Genomic DNA, 20,760 nt, shown 5'->3' on the forward strand with positions numbered 1-20,760 from the left:
AACATTATGCGCAGTGAAGGAAGCCAGACACAGAAGGCCATGTAGTGTATGATTCTTTTATATGAAATGTCCAGAATAGGTAAATTCATAGAGACGGAAAGCAGATTAGTGTTTGCCAGGGGCTGGGGGAGGGGAGAGTGGGGAGTGACTGCTAATGGACTTGAGGGATCTTTTCAGTGATGGAAATGTTCTAAAATGACTGTGGTAACAGTTGCACGACTACGTAAATTTACTAAAAATAAACTGTCCACTCAAGACAGGTGAATTCTATGGCATGTAGATTATACCTCAATAAAGCCGTTTAAACAAACAAACAAGAAAAAAGTAGAGTCTCTCCCGCTGAAATTGGCAAATGCTGCTGTGCAAGTGCGCAAGCTTCTCATTGTGGTGGCTTCTCTTGTTGCGGAGCACAGGCTCTAGGCGCGTGGGCTTCAGTAGTTGTGGCACATGGGCTCTAGAGCACAGGCTCAGTAGTTGTGGCACAAGGGCTTAGTTGCTCCACGGCCTGCGGGATCTTCCTGGACCAGGGCTCGAACCCGTGTCCCCTGCATTGGCAGGTGGCTTCTTAACCACTGTGCCACCAGGGAAGTCCCTGGACCTGAAATCTTGAGCAAGGTATCAAGGATGCCAGGAGTGCCCAGGAGTCATGCAGGAGGCAGGATGGCAGGTGAAGAGCGGATGTGGGGTGGTACCCACGGTGCTAGCAGTCCTCTGACCTCAGGAGTCCACCAGTGTCTCGTGCTCATGGCAACCTGGGGTAGACGCCTTGCTGCCAAGTGTTGGCCCAGCCAGGGACTACATTTCCCAGTGCCCCTTGGGGTTAGGTGTGGCCAGGGCATTAAGTCCTGGCAAGGGGAATTGAGGTGGAGTGAATAGAGTGCCACTTCCAGTCCTGGTCCATAAAACCTGTGCTCTCCTCCTTCATGCTCTTTACTGACCTCTGGCTGGAGTGGACATGACCCCCAGGGTGACCTTGAAAGGCACAAGCTGAAGATGGTGGGACTGCATCAGCCTGGGTCCTTGAATGACTGAGCAGAGGAAGAGGGCTGTCCTGCCACATGACTCCCCTGCAAGAACTGCTATACAAGCAAGAAATAAACCCCTGTTCTAGGTGCCATTACACATTTTAGGTCTCTTAGTGACAACATTGGGGTCCTGAACTATAGACCTCCAAGATTCCTGCTGATTTTCCTAGCCTTGGTCTCCAATATATCCTTCCAATATATTCTTTTTCTGCTTCCGTTGGCCCAGGATGGTTTCTGTTGCTGGCATTGCAGAGTGTTCACTGATGATGACAAAATTCAATGCTTTGCTAGTATTTCCTCTGCGCTAGGCACCTCCCTAAGTGTTTTACATGTATTAACTGTTTCGATGTCGTACTAATCCCACAAAGGAAGTTCTGTTGTCAAGCACAAAGACATACGGTGAACTCCAGCTCATCCAAATAGTATGAGGTGGATCTAGGGCTTGAGTCCAGGAATTTCAGTGTCAGAGCCCACACCCTCCTCCAAGATGTTCCACTGCCCTCCAGACAGATTCTCTAAGCCTAGAAATGACTGCCAGTTACATCCATTTTCACACAGCACTATTCACAACAGCCAAAAGGAGAAACAACCCAAATATTCATTGACAGATGTACAGATAAACAAACTGTGGTCTATCCGTACAATGGATATTATCCAGCCATAAAAAGAAATGGAGTACTAATACCTGCTGCAACATGGATGAACCTCGAAAACATGAGGCTAAGTTGAAAGAAGCCAGACACAAAAGTTCACATATTGTATGATTCCATTGATAAGAAATGTCCAGAGCAGGCAAATCCATAGAGATAGAAATCAGATTGCTGGTGGCCAGGTGTTGGAGGGGGAGGGGATGGGGAGTAGCCACTTAATGAGTACCAACTCTTATTTTGGGGGTCATGAAAATGTTTTGGAATTAGATAGAGGTGATGGTTGTACAATGTGGTGAATGTACAAATGCCACTTAATTATTCACTATAAAATGGTTAATTCTATGTTATGTGAATTTTACACCAATTAAAAAACAAAAAACAAAAAACAAAACTGCGGAACTCCACACAAGGGGCACCCTCAGCCGCAGCCTCGTCTCCTGCCACCCCCTGAGCTACCCTCACTGCAAGAAGCCAAAGAAAAACAACTGTGGAGGAAGGATCCTGCTTCCTCCATGGGCCCTGTAACTTGAAATTTTTAATTTTTTTAATTGAAGTATAGTTGATTTACAATGTTGTGATAGTTTCAGGTGTACAGCAAAGTGATTCAGTTATACATACGTATCTTTTTCAGATTCTTTTCCATTATAGGTTATTACAAGACACTGAATACAGTTCCCTGTGCTATACAGTAGGACCTTGCTGTTTATCTATTTTATATATAGTAGTGGGTATCTGTTAATCCCAAACTCCAAATTTATCCCTCCCCCCCTTTCCCCTTTGGTAACCATAGTTTGTTTTCTATGAGTGCAACCTGACGTTTGTGATCTGCAGCCAGAGGAGGCTGCTCAGTGGTTGCTTGGGGGAGGGGAGAGGGGAGGGGGGCAGGGGGAGGGGAGAGGGGAGGGGGGCAGGGGGAGGGGAGAGGGGAGGGGGCAGAGGGAGGGGCTTGAGGAGACTGGGGAGTGACGAGATGTGTCTACTATCTTCAATGTGGTGGTGGTTTCACGGGTGCATACGTATGTCAAAACATCAAATAACACACACTACTGTACATAAAAGAGGTATTTTATATATAGAAAAAATATATTTAAATATTGTAAATCAACTGCACTTGAATAAAATTTAAAAAAAATTTAAACCATCAAATGATACATTTTATATACGTGCATTGTATTGTGTGTCACTTATACCTCTCACTTAAAGCTTATACCTCACTTAAAGCTGCTTTGACAAAAAAATCCGAGATAAGGCAGGATAAGCACCTACTTAGAAACAGAGAAAAAGGACTGAAAGAGTTTGTGGCAGGAGAAAGGGTACAGAGTGGGTAGCGTGGGGCTGGGAATTGCTGCTTTTGATGATAAGCCTTAGAGAATGTTTTGTTCTTTACACTGAGAATAAAAATAAACATTTAGTGTAATTACACACGTGCACACGCACAGACACAATACCCGTGGGACCTGAGCACTGTTATCTTGGATCCTTGCCCCCTCACCTGATTAGTCACCGGATCTGATGAATCCCAGTCTCTGCTCCTCGGCGCCCCCTGCAGCTCCCCAGCCTGCACTTGTTCAGCCTCGTCCTCTCAATCCACGCTCCCCACGGAGTGATGGTCCCAGAAAATAAAAATGCACCGAAGCCACAGCCCTCTCCTTACGAAAACCCTACTGCAGTGGTCTCTACTTGCTCACAGAAAAAGTCCTGACTCCTTAAAATGGCCACAAGGCCCAATGGGATCTACCCCATGGCTGATGCTCTGGCAGTTTCCACCTGTTCATTCAGTGCCCAGACCCCTCTGCTCTCTCCCACCCCTGGGCCTTTGCATATGCTATTCCCTCTGCCTGCAGCACTCACTCCTCTCCACACCCACCCTGAATTTTCAGATGCCTCCTCCTGTTGGGAGTCCTTCGTGACCCCCCAGGCTGGGTCCATCACGATTTATGCAGGTTCCCCCATCCCAGGTCCACGCACTCTGGGTCCTCACTACCTGTGGATGGACTGTCTCCCTCATGACCTGGGAGTCCCGAGAAGGCAGGATCCAGAGTGTCTTGGTCACCACTGTGTCCCCAGCACAGCCCTGCCTAGCACAGGACTGGGCACAGAGATGATATTCATGGAATATTTGCTAAAAACATAAATGAATGAATGAATCAATCAATCAATGAATAAATAAACTACTGACCAATTACAAAAGGGCAAAGGGCACTTTTCCAGTGGCAGACCTGGTGGTCATCACCTGAACCAAGTGATCAAACTCAGCATCATCAGAAACGGGACACACCGACATCGTGTCCTCATGGAGTTGCCAAGGGAAAGACACAGCACCACACACATCGTTTTCCTGCTGAAAATGTTCACTCTCAATCTAATTATGGTCCAGAGTGTGGGTCATTTGCTACAGGGCAACTGAGCTGGAAGTTCCAAAAACCCAAAGTCATAAAAATCCAAAAGAGCTAAGGAACTGTCTTAGATTTTTAAAGATTAAAGAGATGTGACTATAAAATATAATTTGTGGATCATGATTGGATCCTGGATTGGAGGGGAAAAAAAAAATCTACAAAAGACATTTTGACATTGTTGGAGAAATTTGAAAAGAAGCAGTTTCTTAAATGACATTATGAAATTATTAATCATTTTCTTAGTGTATAGTGGTTTGTGGATTACGTGGGAGAAGGTCCTTATTCTTAGAAGACACTTGCTTCAGTTTTTAAGGATGGGGAATTCCCTGGCAGTCCAGTGGTTAGGACTTGGCGTTTTCACTGCCGAGGGCTCAGGTTCGATCCCTGGTCCGGGAACTAAGATCCCGCAAGCCACACAGCATGGCCAAAAAAAAAAAAAAAAAAAAAAATTTAAGGACAAAGTGCCATGGCATCTGCAAATTACTTTCAAATGATTCAGCAAGAAAATCTGTGTATATATAGAGACAAAGATATAGATGTAAACTGTTATGGACTAAAATGTTTGTGTGCCCCCCAAATCCACATGTTAAAGCCCTTACCCCTAATGTGATGGTGTTTGAAAGTGGGGTCTTTGGGAGGTAATTAGGTTTAGATGAGGTCTTGGGGGCAGGGACCCCATGATGGGATTAGTGTTCTTATAAGAAGAGGAAGAGACACCAGGGCTCTCTCTCTCTTTTTGCCTTGTGAGGACACAGTGAGAAGGCGGTCGTCTGCAAGCCAGGAAAAGGGTCCTCGTCAGGAATTGAATCTGCCAGCACCTTGATCTTGGACTTCCCAGCCTCCAGAATGTGAGAAAATATATATCTGTCGTCTAAGCCACCCAGTCTATGGTATTTGGTTATAGCAGCATGATAGAAGACATAAACATGGGTATAGATGTAGACCTAGATATTTGAAGGACATAAACAGGACACAGTGTGAACAAGGGATGGATCCAGTAAGGGCACTTGGGTGTTGATTGTGTATTTCTTTCCATTGTTCTGTAGGTTTGAGAATTTTTCCAAATAAAATATTGGGGAAAACTGAAATATAAATAACAAACAAACAAACAAATACATAGTATGTGTGGAAAATACTCCAAAACGTAGGAGCCGATTATTTCTGCGAGACGGGTTTGGTGGTGGTCTATGATTTTTAAGTTTTCTCCTATGAACACTGATGACTTGTTTGTTAAATCAAAGAGGAAAATTCAAAACATATGCATGATCAGATCCAGCGGCGTCATTTCCAGGAATTATTCTTAAGAAGCTAAGGATGGAATGCACAAAGATTTAGCCCATGGTCCCTGAGGACACCCCTCTGCCTAGCATGGCTGTTTGGGAAGGTCCTTTCCATCCAATCACCAAGGCGTCCTGATGCTGCCTTCCAGGTCAAGTAGAAGTGGGGCCACTGTTTGGTGTGTGATGTGTCCATCTTCTAAGCTTAAAACTCAAAACTCATGGGAAACCTGGAGGGGTGAGGGGGCAAACTCTGGGGTACCTTATTCACTGTCTCTTGGAGGGTCCCTGCAAGACTGAGCCCCAGGTACTTACAGAAGTAACATGTTCACTAACATACCCTGTAAAGACTTCCTTCCTTTTCTGTCTCACTTCCCTCCGGAAGAACCCCTTGTTCCTCCCCTTCAAAGAGTTAAAGAATAGCAGTAATTTATTATCCCTGTAATTACTTTCTGAAGAGGGGACTAAGGCCCCTATTTGCAGATAATTTGGTTATTTAAGAGCCAAAGAGTTTCTGTCTGGAATGATGAAAGAGTTCTGGAAATAGATGGTGATGGTTGCACAACATTGTGAATACACTTAATGGACTTAATGCCACTGAACTGTACACTTAAAAATGGTTAAAATGATGAATTTTATGTTATGTATGTCTTGCCACAGTTTAAAAAGAAAAGGTAACTTGGTAATGAGCAATTGGTTTAGGTACTGCTCTATTTCACCCCCAACTGGTCAACACCTACTGGGTGTACTGCAATACGGTCCTGATGGTAATCACCCAGAGTTAGTGCACACCCCACAAGGTAAGGGCTCAGTCCCACGAGACTGCCCACACTCCAGACATCAGCCACAAGTGGGCTTCCCAGGCCATGTTCACTTCTGACTCACTGGCTGCAAATTCAGGGCTCTCACAATTCTCTCAGATTCAATAACTGGCTAGAATGACTCACAGAACCCCCTGAAAACATTATACTTAACAATTACAGTTTTATTATAAAAGATGTACAGAGGGTGAGGTCTAGGAGGGAACACAGAGCTTCCTTTGCTCTCTCTCTGTATCAGAACAGCAATCAGAACAGGACTCAGGCTGCCACCCAGGAAGCACTCAGTTTCATCAAGAGTGATGAAATCTTTGGCCAAGTGACTGAACTCAATCTCCAGAGCTCCCAACATAGCTAGTTTAAAATCACAACCTGGGACTTCCCTGGTGGTCCAGTGGCTAGGGCTCTGCACTCCCAATACAGGGTGGCCCGGGTTCGATCGCTGGTCGGGGAACTAGATCCCGCATGTATGCTGCAACTAAGAAGTCCACATGCTGCAACCAAAAACCCCACACACCGCAACTAATAAATTTATTTATTTAAATAAAATAAAATAAAATCACAACCCTCTGGGGGCAGGGGGCAGAGATTAATTAGGAGTTTGGGATTCACACATACACACTAATATATATAAAATAGGTAAACAACAAGGACCTACTGTGTAGCACAGGGAACTAAACTCAATATCTTGTAATAACCTATAATGGAAAAGAATCTGAAAAAAAAAAAAAATATATATATATAACTGAATCACTTTGCTGTACACCTGAAACACACACAACACTGTATATCAGCTATACTTCAATAAAATAAAAACAAAATCACAACCCTCTATATCTATACCTTACATCTAGGTCTTTCTGGTGACTGGCTCGGTCTGAGTCATCCCATCAGCATCACAAACATACACCCATCCTTTAGGAATTTATGAATGACTTTGAAGGGTTGTGTTAGGAATTGTAGTAACGTCTACATATATTCTTTATTACCAAGGGAGTTACTTGCATCTGGAGCTCATTGGTGATTGACTTTGCAGGGCAGAGGGCAGAAGACAGAAGCTGTCTTCCCCAGGTGCTGTTGGCCTCCGTAACATGTGCCAACCAGGGGCCTCCAGACGCAGGCCAGGGCCCAGGACCAGGGTCAGCGGGGGATCTGGGCTCCTTATCTTCTCAGGTACAGGCCTCTCCCCACCATCCTCCTCCTCCAGCCCAGCTCCCCAACCCTCACGTCTGTCTCCCCTGCGGCTCTCTTCCTCCTGCGGTTCCCATTCCTGCACGGATGGCCCCACCCCTCTAAAGGTGAGCACAGGTCTGACCCCTCTGGGGTGGCTGGGCAGCAGCGAGGGGCTCAACTTCCACCTCCGTGCTCCTGCTCAGCTGAAACGCCAACCTGAGTGTGGAATTCTGACCCACTTCCCACCCCCGGGTTCTGGGGTCATCTGTGTGGATCTCCCATGCCAGCCCCTTGCGCTGAATATGGGTACAGGGGGGTAGGGAGGGCTTCCCGGGAGGGAGGAGAAATGGGGCATCTGCTGGGCTGGGAGGGAGAAGGGGAGTGATCGGCTGAGACGAGAGCCAAAGTCAAGAGTCCGGTCCCAGCAATCCCCTGGAGGTCCCTGGAGGTTAGGACTCGGTGCTTTCACTGCTGAGGGTCCGGGTTCGATCCCTGGTTGGGGAATTAAGATCCCGCAAGCCACGCGGCGCGGCCATAAATAAATAAAGAGTCCCATCCTACCACAGGCCCACCTGGCGAAGCATTTCTATTATCCCTTATTTCAACCCCACTACCTGACAGCCACTTTCACTCTGGGTGACACCCCCATGAAGCAGACAATCCCATTTTAGAGGTGGGAAAAGTATGGCTCAGGGGGTGAAGTTAACTGCCTGAGGGGGAGAACGGGGCTGAAACCCTGACCGGGTGCCTCTTCTCTTCTCTACTTGCCTAAGCAACTTCAGCGACATTAGTTGCAGCCCTAGAACCAGGTAAGTGTACTTCTTTGGTTGTGACTGGGGCGCCCAAGGTGAGCGACTGGTAACCCTGCGCCCAAGGGCAGGAGACCACTGAGGGCTGGAGAGCTCAGCACCCAACCCACGGCCCTGGGCCAGGAAGAATGCGGATGAGAAGGAGGCAGCCAGAGGAGAGGGGTCACGACTGCTCTGGGGACAGAGGCGAATGGGACGTTGGACATCAGCGCTGGGTAAAGGATGAATGGATGCAGGGAAATGCAAATCAGAACCACAAGGAGATACGACTTCCCACTCACTAGGGAATGGGATAATCAGAGAGTCAGATAACACGAGTTGGCAAGGATGTGGGGAAATGAGAACTCTTATACACTGCTGGTGGAAATGGAAAATGGGGAGGTCAGTGTCCGGAATAGGCAAATCTACAGAGACAGTAAGTAGACTGGTGGTTGCCCAGGGCTGAGGGGTGTGGGGAGGTCGGAGGAAATGGGGAGCAAGTGCTAATGGACACGGGGTTTCCTTTTAGGGTGATGGACATGTTCTAAAATTGATTGTGGTGCTGATTGCACAACCCTGTAAATATACTAAAACCCACGGAATTATATGCTTTAAATGGGTGAATTATATGATATGTGAATTCTATCTTCATAAAGGTATTTAAGAAAAAAAAAACCCAAAAGACAAGGGAAAAGGGAATTCCTTGGCAGTCCGGTGGTTAGGACTCCAAGCTTTCACTGCCAAGGTCCCGGGTTCAATCCCCGGTCGGGGAACTAAGATCCTGCAAGCTGAAAAAAAAAACAAAATGAACGGATGCGAGGGGGATAAGGGACGGGAGCAGGGTTCAGGCAGAGGCCCTCTGCCCAGGCCCTCCCGCTGAGCCGTGTCTGGCCCCCAGGTGAGGTGCTGGTGGTGAGAAAGGAGCCGTGGCGGCTCTGTGGCACTGTGGCGCTGGACCCCAAGCACCGGAAGTGGAGCTGCTGCAGAGACTTCTACCCTTTCCACCGCCTCACGCAGAGGTGCTGCCAAACCCGGGGGAAGTTCATGGTCATCCCCATGAACCCGGAAAAGTCAGAGGCTGAAGACTGCAGAACATACACCTAGAAAACTCTAGGTAGGTCCTGGCCCCGCCGGCGGCTTCCCTTTCTGCTCTGGGGGTCACAGAGACCCTTTTCTCTCTCCTTCTTTCCCGGGAGCTCTGCCCTCCGTGGAGGGGCTTGTCTGCTACCGGACAGGGCGTCTGTGCCATTAACTTAGCTGCGTTCCAGCTTCCCACTGTGTGACCTCAAACAAGGGTCCTGCCCTCTCTGGGCCCAGTCTCCCTGTCACCAGGTGAAGGGTATGCACAAGAACTTCTCATCCACACAGAGAGGGGCTGGGGCCTTCAAAGTCCCTTCCCACCGTTCCAGAAGTGACGTCAGGGGCAGCCCCTCCTGTGTTCTGCCCTCCTCTGAGCCCCTCCCCCGCTCCAGGTCCCAGATGCCCACATGCGTGTGATGGGAGGTCTCCGGCGTGTCTCACGAGAGTGGCCGACTCCAAACGCAGGCAGGCATGGGGGTGGAAAAGAGGCTCAGCTCCTGGTTGCTGGAAGTCACAACCAGGTGGAAATCACCGGAGGGCCACTGCACCGCACTGAGGCCTGCTGCCCCCCTCAAGGGTCCCACAGACACTTCCAAGATCAGGGGAAGCCCTGTCTCTGAACCTGGGCTGGTGGTGACCTGGGTGTCAAGTTTTCTCTTCTCTGTATTTTACAGAATAAAATGAAGACTGGTGATTAGATTTGGGTGTGTTCTCATGCAAAGACGCGCTTGATGGAACAAGCCTGATATTGATGGGCACACACTCTGATCCGGTTTTGATGAAAAGCAACCCGTACTATTAACTGGTTAGAAATGTGGGACTTTCTTCTTTTCCTACTGGTTGATTACATTTTATGAACAGATGTTACAGAACAGGAAAGAACAAGAGCAATCTCCTTCCTAGGAATTGGAACCTCTATGGATCCAAAAGTGAACTTCTCCCAGGAGCATGCGTCCCACCCGCCCTGTGGGAATCGTGCACTAACTTGCAGTCACATGCAGTATTCCACGTTGCAGGGCAGCCCATCCACCTGCCGTCCCGGGGGTTGTTGCCATCTGAGTCACACTTGGGAAGGGAGACAGAAGCCTTGGAACCAACCCGATGCTTTGAGTGTGACTCACCAAGCCCAGGACCTTAGCTCCCAAACTGCAAGATCACATGAGGTAACTGCACGTGATTGGTTGGTGTTGGGTGTCCTGGTCTCATGCTCCCCTGGAAAGCTGGGGAACGCTGGGGCTGTGATACTTCCCTCTGCTCCCAGACCCCCTCTCTACTCTTGCCTGCCCTTCTCTGCTCTCAGGAAGCTGAGTGCCTATCCTCTGTTTCTGGTGGGCACGACTTTGGGCAGTGCCCTCAAGAGAGGAGGGGACAGGTGGACTTCCCTGGTGGCACAGTGGTTAAGAATCCGCCTGCCAATGCAGGGGACACGGGTTCGAGCCCTGGTCCGGGAAGATCCCACATGCCACGGGGCAACTAAGCCCGTGCGCCACAACTACCGAGCCTGCGCTCTAGAGCCCGCGAGCCACAACTACTGAGCCCGCGTGCCACAACCCCTGAAGCCCGCGCACCTAGAGCCCGTGCTCCGCAACAAGAGAAGCCACCGCAATGAGAAGCCCGTGCACTGTAACGAAGAGTAGACCCCACTCGCCGCAACTAGAGAAAGCCTGCGCACAGCAACAAAGACCCAACACAGCCAAAAATAAATAAATAAATTAAAAAATAATAATAATAATGGTGGATACATGTTATTATACATTTGTCCAAACCCGAGGAATATACAACACCAAGAGTGAACCTTAATGTAAACTACTGACTTTAGTAACATATCAATATTTGCTCCTCAATTGTAACAAATGTACACACTAACGCAAGATGTTAGTAATAGGGGCAACTATGTGCGCCCATAGGGGGAGGGGATATGTGGGGATTCTCTGTATTTTCTGCTCCATTTTTCTATAAGCCTAAAACTGCTCAAAAAGTAAAGTCTATTAATCTTCAAAAATGCATATCAAGGAGCAAAGGCACAGGAATAACTCAGATAAGTTTGAAAATAAGAACGAGACTGGCAGGTTGCCTTGAAGAGACCAAAAAATATTTTCAAGCTCTTGGCATTCAAAAGACCTGGTGTTGGTGCAGGACGGACAAACGGTTGACAGAACAGGATTGAGAAAAAGGTACTTGTGTCCGGGGAACATAGTGAACGCTGCTGTACAGTCTCAGGTGAGGAGGGAAAGGATGGGCCCACTCCATGCACTTCAAGATGTCAGCCAGCCATACGTTTGCAAACTGAAGAACGCAGATCCCAACCTTATACTCATTAGGAACCAAAACACAATGCAACACAAGCTCAGTGAACGACAAGCACAAAGAAAACGTCAGTACAAATATTAGAAGAAGGGAGAGTTGGAGATATAAATTCTTGGGGTTGAGGAGCCCTTCTCAAATAAAGACAGAATAAACAAGTGCCTGAAAGAAAAAAAGACTCATAGATTCAGTTACTTAAAAATGAAAGAAACTTCAGTAGGACAAAACACACCAGAAACGAACATTAATTTCAGACAATGAAAACAGGCATTTTTCAAAAGCAGAACAAACGTCCAATAAATGGCCAAAAAGACGCTCAGCCTAAAGGTAAAACAAGAAAATGCAAATTAAAAGAATAATGAAATTCCACTGTGCACTTGTTTGGGTTGAAAAATTTTTAAGTTTGATAATTGCAAGTGTTGACAGTTCCTCTGACACTTCGCAGAGCTTTTAGGGGGCATTATTATATTAACTATAAATGTTTGTAACGTATGGGGTTCTTTCAGCACTTGGCATCTCCCTGAGGAAACGCTCATGCTGGCCAGAGAGGTGTGTGCAGATCGCTCACTGTCGCAAGAGGGAAGAGGGGGACAGTGTCCGTGCCCACAAAGGTGGCATGGCCAGATCACTCCCAAAAGGGTTCTGCCAACATTGCCCCCAAACCAGAGACAGGATTCCTTTCAGGGAGGGACTCTGGTTTCTCTGGAATGGCTGAACTCTAGGAAGAGACTATCAAAAAATAATACGTATCAAGGCACAAGGATGTGGCCTCCGAGTGAGGCAGGCATCTTGGACGTGACAGAGCCCGCGGTACCCCAGCCCCCAGGTCCATATCAGCCCTTACTTGGTGGAGGCGCCCCTGGGAAGCCTGGCCTGGGCGCTGACATTCCAGGGGGTGAGGGGAGCCCTAAGACCAGAGTCCCAAGTCCGAGCCCACCACCTCCAGTTGCCTCTTTCCTCCAGGACGTCCCAGATGGACTCCAGTAGCGTGCCCTGATGGAGGCGCCGGCGAGATAAAGAATGTCAGTTTCACAGCGCGAGGAGAGAGGCCAGGACGGTCTTTCCAGCCCCCGCCGGCTGCAATTCAGAACAAATAACCAAAGCCTGCCAGAGGGCTCCCAAATCTGAGGCGACCAGGGGCTAGGGAAGGGCAAGGCTGTCCATATCTCCTCACACTGGTTCTCCTGCAGCCTCACCATCTCAGCACCAGTATGTCGCTTGTCCATACACAGAGCAAAAACCTTGAAGCCATCAATGACTCCCCACCTCCCATCACTCAGTAAATCCTGTCTGCTCCATCTTTGATATATTAATATGCCCAGAATCCCACTTCTGTCTACCTCCACTGTCTCCGCCTGGTCCAGCCACCATCGCCTCCCACTTGGACAACCACAGCTGCCTCTTCACTGGGCTGGCGGCTTCCACCTTTGCCCCCCCCCATAGTGCGTCTGGGGATCCTGTTAAAACTAAGCCAGCTCACATCTCTCTTCTGCTCAGAGCACCTCCCGTGGCTCCCGCTCACCCCACAGTAAAAGCCAAAGTCTTCGCCGTGGCCCAAGGCAGCTCGCTTTATGTAGGTTTGTATAATCCATACATATGTGTATGCTTTTCTTTACGCAATAGAATAAAAGTGAATAGAGAGTAACAGAGTGCGTTGCACACGGTAAGGGCAGTTATTGTTTAGCGAAACTTTTGTTCTAACAAGATATGTAATATACGATGTTAATATATAAAATATATGATGCTAATATATATTATGTGCTATATAATACACACAATAGATTTTATACGGTTATGATACATATTAGGTATATATGATACATATACATACAGCTGTAGTTTTTCTTCATGAAATGCAATACAACAGGAAACATCAAACTGCACTGCACATATTAAAGGTAGTTATTTAGCGAAATTTTCATTCCAGTGGTAAATGTATACACACACAATACACACAACATGGAATATATAATGTCATGTGACATATTACACAAAAAATATTTTTATATTCCATTATATGCGGCATTATATTCCATTATGTCACATAATGCATGAATTACACAGCGTTTATCCTACGTATATAGGGTGAATTGTGAATTATTATATAAATATGAATATGGTAGACTATATAAACTAGGCGTCTCATGGTGCCTTGCTGCCGTAGACTGAGGGGGAGACTCTGAGATCTTCGAACAGCAGGGTTATAGCAGCGTCTCCAGGGAGTAGCTCCTGTGTGTGGGGAGTGACCGAAGCGGGAGCGGGCAGGGAGGCCCAAGAGGCCACCCGATGGGGCATCGGAGCTGGTAAGACCCTCCAGAGCTGTGCCAACTGAGGCAAAAGGGGGGGCCAGCCTTTGTGCTCCTGAGCCCCTCGCCCATCCTTCTCCCCTTGCTTACTCTGTTCTAGGGTCCGTAAACTCTTTACGGAAGGGCCTTGACAGTAAATATTTGCATCTTTGAAGGCCATGTGGTACTTACCGCAAATGACTCAAATCTGTCATTGCCGTGCAAAAGCAGCCATAAAAAATATACATAAGCACATGGGTGTGGCTATGTCCCAATAAATCTTTGTTCCCAAAGACAGGCAGCGCCAGGCCCTTGGTCCGCTAACCCCGGCTCAATTCTGATAGCAGATCCTCCCGCCGTTCCAGGGAAAGGCTGATCCCCACACCTGCCTCGGGGCCTCTGTAGATACTAACAACACTCTCTGGCAGCTCCTCTCCAGTGTCACCTGCTCCCTGAGCACCTGATCGAAATCAGCCATCCCTATCACTCCCGAACTCTTTCTTCTCAGCCCTCATCACCCCGACACTGGATCACTTTTCTTTTTTTCTTTATTGTCTGCTTCCCCGCACTAGATGTTGGCTTCGTGGTGGCGGTGACCTTGTCTTGTTCCTCCCAGCTACTAGAATGGGGCCAGGCACACAGCAGGTGCTCGGTCAACATTTGTCTAGCGAGCGGGTGGAAGATGCCCTCTGGATTCTCCTCTGGACGTGCTTCTCTCCCTCCGTCTACTGGGGCTGGGGGACCCCGGCCTGGAGTCACAGCACCAGTGGCCAGCTCAGAGATGACCATATGGGCCAATGGCTCATACGGAGGCTTTACGAAGTCCATCTTCTCCTGGGGTGGCTCTCCCCAGGCAAGGGCCTTCCCAACAGGGAAAGCAGCACAGGGGACAACGGGGCCTGCCAGGGGATAGGAGAAGCAGAGCCCTTGGGACATCCTATGAGGCTTTTGAGAGCCAGTGTTGAAGAGTTTCTGTTTGTTAATGCCCTAAAGCCCTGAGTCCCTCAGGAGGGGAAGAGTTGGGATTCAGCCTGGTCCCTTCTTCCCAAATAACCACAGGGCAGGTAACACTGGAAAAGAAATGTCTGTATGTGCATCCGTCCCCCCACTGAACTGTGAGCCCCCACGAGGGTAGGGTTGGGGCGGTCTCGGTCACGGCTGGGACCCCAGCACTGCACAGAACATGGTGGGCACCTCGGACAGTTTTTTGGTTTTTTAAAAAAAAATATTTATTTATTTATTTGGTCGCGCCAGGTCTTAGTTGCAGCAGGTGGGCTCCTTAGTTGAGGCTCGCCGGCTCCATAATTGTGGCATGCATGTGGGATCTAGTTCCCCAACCAGGGATCAAACCCGGGCCCCCTGCATTGGGAGCGTGGAGTCCTAACCACTGCGCCACCAGGGAAGTCCCACCGGTGACAGTTTCTTGAATGAAAGAATAAACGAAGGATATTTTTTCTCAGGTTAACGGGGCTTTTTTTTTAAATATGGGGAAAAAAATGCATCAACTTGAACACAACCAATTTGGATTACAGATTTATTCTAACCCCTCTCCCCAAGTCACAAACGCATACAAAATTTTAGCTAGCAGGAAACCAGAGCGATTAAGCATCCTCTGGCCTTGTGCATCTTGAGAGGGGACTCTTTCCACTTCCACACAGGCTGATCCCACCCCCACCCAGTGGGTGAAGCGGACGCATCCCACGAGGTCTCGCCACACGTAAGCACACGTCAGGGCTGAGTTTTGAGTCTCGGAGATGTGAGAGCAGCACGACGTCAGGGTCAGGATGGCGCAGGGGTTACGGGTTCTGACCCAGACTGCCCGTCTTCACACCCCACCTCTGCTTCTTCCCCGCCTGCGTGACCTTGGGTGGGTGATTTTCCCTCTCTGTGCCTCGGTTTCCTCATCAAGGCAACAAAGAAAATGTTATGGGGACTATGTAAAGCACTTAGAACAGTGCCCCGCACCTAACCAGAGCTCAATGAACTCCACCTATTTTGATAATGACCACACCTTACTGACGAGATGGGCCATCGACACTGACATGATGTGGGGAGGGCAGTAAAACAGTGCCTGGCCTCCTGCAACCCGTGCTCCAGAGATGTGTCAGTGCCAGGGTGGACTTCCCTGGGGTAACCATGGCAACAGGCACTAAGCCTGCCCACCTGGCTCCATCAATCACCCCATCATCCAGTGGTAGCTCTGTCTCTTGCCTTCTTCCCCTCGTCATTTAACCCACTCAAGTCACTTCCAATTGTAAAGACACCCCTGCCTCGGGCCCACCTCCCTCAGCTCCCTCTACATCAGAGGGGGCTCTTCTAGAAGGAATTAAGATGTTGTTTCAGAACCCCGGTTTCTTGGTTGTCCATCTGGGTAGGTCTTGGGTCCAGAGTATTTTCACTCCGCTGGGGAAGTGAGGTGAGGGAGGCAGGGAGAGAAAGCTGGCCCCTCCCACTTCACCTACAGCTGCTGGGAAACGGGCCCAGGTGGAATGGATCTAACCTCATTCATTAAATGCTAAGATCTTGGGTGTAATCTGGGGCTGTTCTGACAGAGGACTGTGTCCCGCCACTCTCAGTGCTGCCCCTGGGGTGCCTTTGGCCTCTGTGTAGAGGTCTCTGCCCCTCTCCCAGTAATCCACCTCCCTCTCATCTTCCTCCTCGCCCTGTACCAGTGCCCTCAAGCACCCTGCATCCCTTCTCCATCTCCCTCCCTGCCTCTGCTCTTACCGCTTCATCACCTCACTGGCTTGTTGGCCCTGGGCAAGTCCCTTCGCTTCCGCTGGGCCTCAGTTTCCCCATCTTGGATAATGCTCTACCACTCACCCCCATCAGAACTCTCTCAGCTTCTCTCCTAATTTTAATAGGCTTGTACTCATTTTGGAGATCGGATCATGATTCTCTGACACATCCTTCAGATGACTTCCTCTCTCCAAGGCTCTTTTAATTGGGAAACATCTACAGTCTGAAAGAAAGAATGCAGACTGGTGGGGCCCAGACCCCTCCTGCTTCGGAGGTGGGTCCTGGAAGAGACTCCAGGTAATGAATGGTGGTTCCTGGACTGTTCCTCTCACCCTTGTGGTTCCCTGAATGTCCCACGGGGTTGGCAGGAGTCCCAGCGTACTCCTGGGGTGGGGAGGTGTAGTGGGTTGAATGGTGGCCCACCAAAAGATGTGTCCACATCCTAACCCAGGGAAAGTTATGGGAGCTTATGTGGAAAAAGGGTCTTTGTAGATGTAATTCAGTTAAGGATTTCGAAGTGAAATCATCCTAGATTTAGGGTAAGCCCTAAATCCAATGACAGGAGTCTTTACAAGAGACAGAGAGCAAAAGAAGGCCAGGTGAAGATGGAGGCAGAGACTGGAGATAGGGGGCCACAAGCCAAGGAATGCCTGAGGCCAACAGAAGCTGAAGAGGCAAGGAAGGATCCTCCCCTAGAGCCTGTGGAGGAAGCGTGACCCTGCGAACACCTTGATTTCAGATCTCTGGCCTGCAGAACTGTGAAAGAATAAACTGTTGTTTTAAGCCACCGAGTTTGTGGTCATTTGTTATGGCAGCCCTGGAAACTAAATAACAAAGGTAAGACCAACTGGTGGCCTAGCCCAGTGGGATAGAGGGGGTTATGGAGGCAGGAGGGGGACAGTTGGACCAGTCCAGAGCCGCAGGGAAGGAAGGCAATAGCACAGAGATCTATAGATTTGATGGAACATGGGGGCTGTGACCACGGCCGGCAGTCCCCTGAGAGAGGCCACTGAAGAAGACAGTGGGGACGGTAGGAAAGGACACGTCAGGAAAGGCCCAGGGACACTGAGGACAGGTTAACAGGGGGCTGAGGCTGAAAGACAGGTCGGACTAGCCACAGACAGGATCAAATTTTCCACCAGAAGCAGGGTTGGTAGGGCATTACCAGAAGACCCCGCATAGCCATTCCAGTGGGTTGTGCCGTAGACTGAAGGATGAGGGGGGTTCTGTTGGAATATTCCATTTGAGTGTCTCAGGGGAAGGTACCACGGATCAGGTTAAGGTGAAAGGTGTAATATTTGATGGATCAACTGCAAGCCAAGATCCCTTTTTTTTTTCCCTCATAAGAGGAGTGATGCCCAGAGAAAGCCCACCTTAGAAGGTGGGAGAGGCAGCAGCTCACTGAAAGACACTGCGTTTCCTTACGACAGCCTGTACCAACTGACAAAGGGAAGGAGGTATTCCGATGTGAAGGCTGAGAGTCCCAGGGAAAAGTAACACTGATGAGTAAATGGAGGGCTGATAGGTTGATTTGGCTCAAGTCCGGTTCCATGTTTTCTTCTGCCAGAGGAGTGAGCATGGTGTCCTGCTGGCTGGGACCCCACAGGTCTGTGTGGTTTGGAGTGGGCTGGAGAGACAGCACTGCGGACTGTACCAAATGAGCTAGAGGCTGGAGGGGGCTATGTTGGAACGCTTCACCTGCTGGGGGCTGGTCGCAGTGGAAGGTACCACGGGTCAGTATGGGGTGACCTAATCCAAGTTCCATCCACATCCCGGTGGTTCCCACTGGGCCAGCACAGGTAGGGTAACGCAGGGAGAAGGCCACATCAGGGCACACAGGGCCACGTCTAAGTTCAGGCTTCGGCAGGCTCCTTTTCCTTGGATGAGGACACTTCCCGGGACGTGGGCTCTGCCTGGGGCGCGGGCGGCGGGTCCGGGGCGCAGAGCTGGGCGCGCACCTCTTGCATCTGCGCCTGCAGCTCCTCCAGGGCGCCCCGCGGCGGCGCCGCCTGCACCTGCGCCTGCAGGGCCTCCAGCGCCAGCGCCAGGCGGCCCACCTCATCCTGCATCGCGTCCCAGGCGGCGCGCTGCTCCTCTTCCTTGTGACGCTGGTGCGTCTGGTGGCGCCAGTACTCCAGCACCAGGCAGCCGCCGCCCACGATGAAGATGGTGGCCTCGCCCAGCAGCTCGGCGCCCAGCTCGGCGGCCGCCTCCTCGTTCAGCGGCTTGATGAGCGTGCCCCGGAAGCCCATGATGCGCATCTTGGTCCGCATCTCCACCCAGTGGTACACTGCGGGGGAAGAGAGGGGTCAGGTCATGCACTGGGAGCCCCCTGCCAACCCCGCCCCTCCACGCCTTGGTGTCCAGGTGGGAGAAATGGGGACACAGCAGCCAAAATCACCAGGGCGCACTTTAAATAAGACCCCTGCACCTGGCTTGGTCCCAGGAATGCCAGTCACCCCACCTGGGGTGAACTTCACAGCATCTTTTTAAATCTCCCAGAAAATTCTGGCAAGGAGCCAGGAATGAGAAACTCTGCCCCAGAGGGGAGGTCCTGAGACTGGGGACCAAGCCCCCGGAAGGTCACTAGGCGCTCGCAGGCTGCAAACTCCCAGGAAGGTGTAAAGAAAGGGTCAACTGCTGGAAGCTTAGCTGGTTCTGCTTGTCCCTCGAGCCACCTCCCCCGGCACCGTCGCCCCATCCACTGCCAAGAAGGCAGACCCGCTTTCTTTCCAGATCTTCCCCAAATGCAGAATCAGGGCTGCAACGGAGAGGGACCTCCTGGATCCAAAGAAAGGGCAACAGAAATGTAGGAATCGATGCTAAGCGACTGTGAGCACAGGGTGACCAACCCTCTTTGCAAGTCCGGTGCCTCCCATCCTAGATCTTCACCGGCCCTGAAGATGGAGCTAGTAAGAATTGTGAGCTTTTCACGGTGAGGTTTTGGGCACATGCCTTGGAAGAAGCTCAGAGGTGACGGATGCTGCTGGAACAAAAACTTGCTTGCCCAGCTGTTCCTTTGTGAAGGGAGATTCTCAGCATTTGAGTCTTAGAAACCAAGGCCGAATTGATGCTGAACCCTGACTCACTCCTGTAATAGTTAACATTCATCCAAGGATACATGGGATTACTGGGGATGCCCTGTTTTCTAGCTCATCTGGAGATTCATTTCCTACCTATCATTTTACTTTTCACGTTTCATAATTATCCATGAAAGTGCATAAAATATACAATGTTTTACATTAATTGTGGACTAATCATTTTAAAGGTAATTCAATCCAGGAGAAAATATTTTAACATTTAGAATCTTACGGTCTCAGGAAATTAAACAAATTAAAAATTGAATTTCTGTACGTATTTTGATTGCTGACACATCATTTATTAGATAGAATTCTGTGGGAAGTGGAACTGTAATTAATTAATTTTTGGCTGCGTTGGGTCTTTGTTGCTGTGTGCAGGCTTTCTCTAGTTGCGGCGAGCGGGGGCTACTCTTAGTTGTGGTGCGCGGGCTTCTCATTGCGGTGGCTTCTCTTGCTGCGGAGCGCGGGCTCTAGGCGTGCGGGCTTCAGTAGTTGTGGCCCGCGGGCTCAGTAGTTGTGGCTCGCGGGCTCAGTAGTTGTGGCGCACGGGCTTAGTTGCTCCGCGGCACGTGGGATCTTCCCGGACCAGGGCTCGAACCCGTGTCCTCTGTACTGACAGGCGGATTCTTAACCACTGAGCCACCAGGGAAGCCCTCCCATAAGATGTTACAGAACTTTTTGGCCAACCCAATATATCCTTTGCAGGTACCTGAACTTATGAACAGAAGTTTTAGCTGTCAACTTGAAAATGCACTAGAGGGTATATAACTTTTCAAATTTTTAAAGGAGTAAAATTAAAAAATTTTGTGTGTGTGTTTTCATGAAAAAAAAAAAGTTTTTTTAAGTAGAAAAATGGTTGAGAAGCTCTGCCTGGAGCCGGTGGTAAGATCCGAGGAGTGTATCCAGGGCCCTCTCAGTATGCCAGCTGCCGCGGTCACCATTACTACTAATTGTTACGTAGGCCCTGGTGCTGTGGGGTTCCTGGGGTCCAGGCTGCGAAGAACCCTCCCACACTGAGGTCCCAGCGTCAGGTCATCCTGAGGTCCGCGTGGGGCTCTGCCACCTACTGTGTGGGTGATGGCGGTCCACTTTGAGGCTCCTCCGTAAAGGGAGATGATGACCAAACACCAGCCCTGCTGCCTCTT

General features: G+C 49.5%; 1 protein-coding gene and 1 long non-coding RNA gene across 4 annotated transcripts in view; one reads left to right on the forward strand and one right to left on the reverse strand.

The window, feature by feature from the left end:
* Window positions 1-20,760, reverse strand: part of OPA3 (outer mitochondrial membrane lipid metabolism regulator OPA3) — a 63,057-nt gene that overhangs the window by 5,956 nt on the left and 36,341 nt on the right. Inside the window, exon 2 of one of the 2 annotated variants that reach the window (XM_068529384.1) lies at window positions 15,317-18,825. The exons of the other annotated variant lie outside the window; for it this stretch is intronic. Coding sequence (XP_068385485.1) covers window positions 18,389-18,825 — 437 coding nt within the window. The 3' untranslated portion in view covers window positions 15,317-18,388. Of the gene's footprint in view, window positions 1-15,316; window positions 18,826-20,760 lie in introns of those variants that run through there. 2 annotated transcript variants of the gene reach the window in all.
* LOC137752953 (uncharacterized) lies at window positions 7,187-11,789 on the forward strand. Of its 2 annotated transcripts, XR_011071330.1 has the most exons (5): window positions 7,187-7,464; window positions 8,113-8,563; window positions 9,026-9,241; window positions 10,224-10,370; window positions 10,629-11,789. It is a non-coding gene; the product is annotated as an uncharacterized lncRNA (long non-coding RNA). The 2 variants fall into 2 exon arrangements; XR_011071329.1 differs by having other exon boundaries at window positions 8,113-9,241.

Source organism: Eschrichtius robustus, chromosome 19, assembly GCF_028021215.1.
Source record: "Eschrichtius robustus isolate mEscRob2 chromosome 19, mEscRob2.pri, whole genome shotgun sequence".
Taxonomy (NCBI): Eukaryota; Metazoa; Chordata; class Mammalia; order Artiodactyla; family Eschrichtiidae; genus Eschrichtius; species Eschrichtius robustus.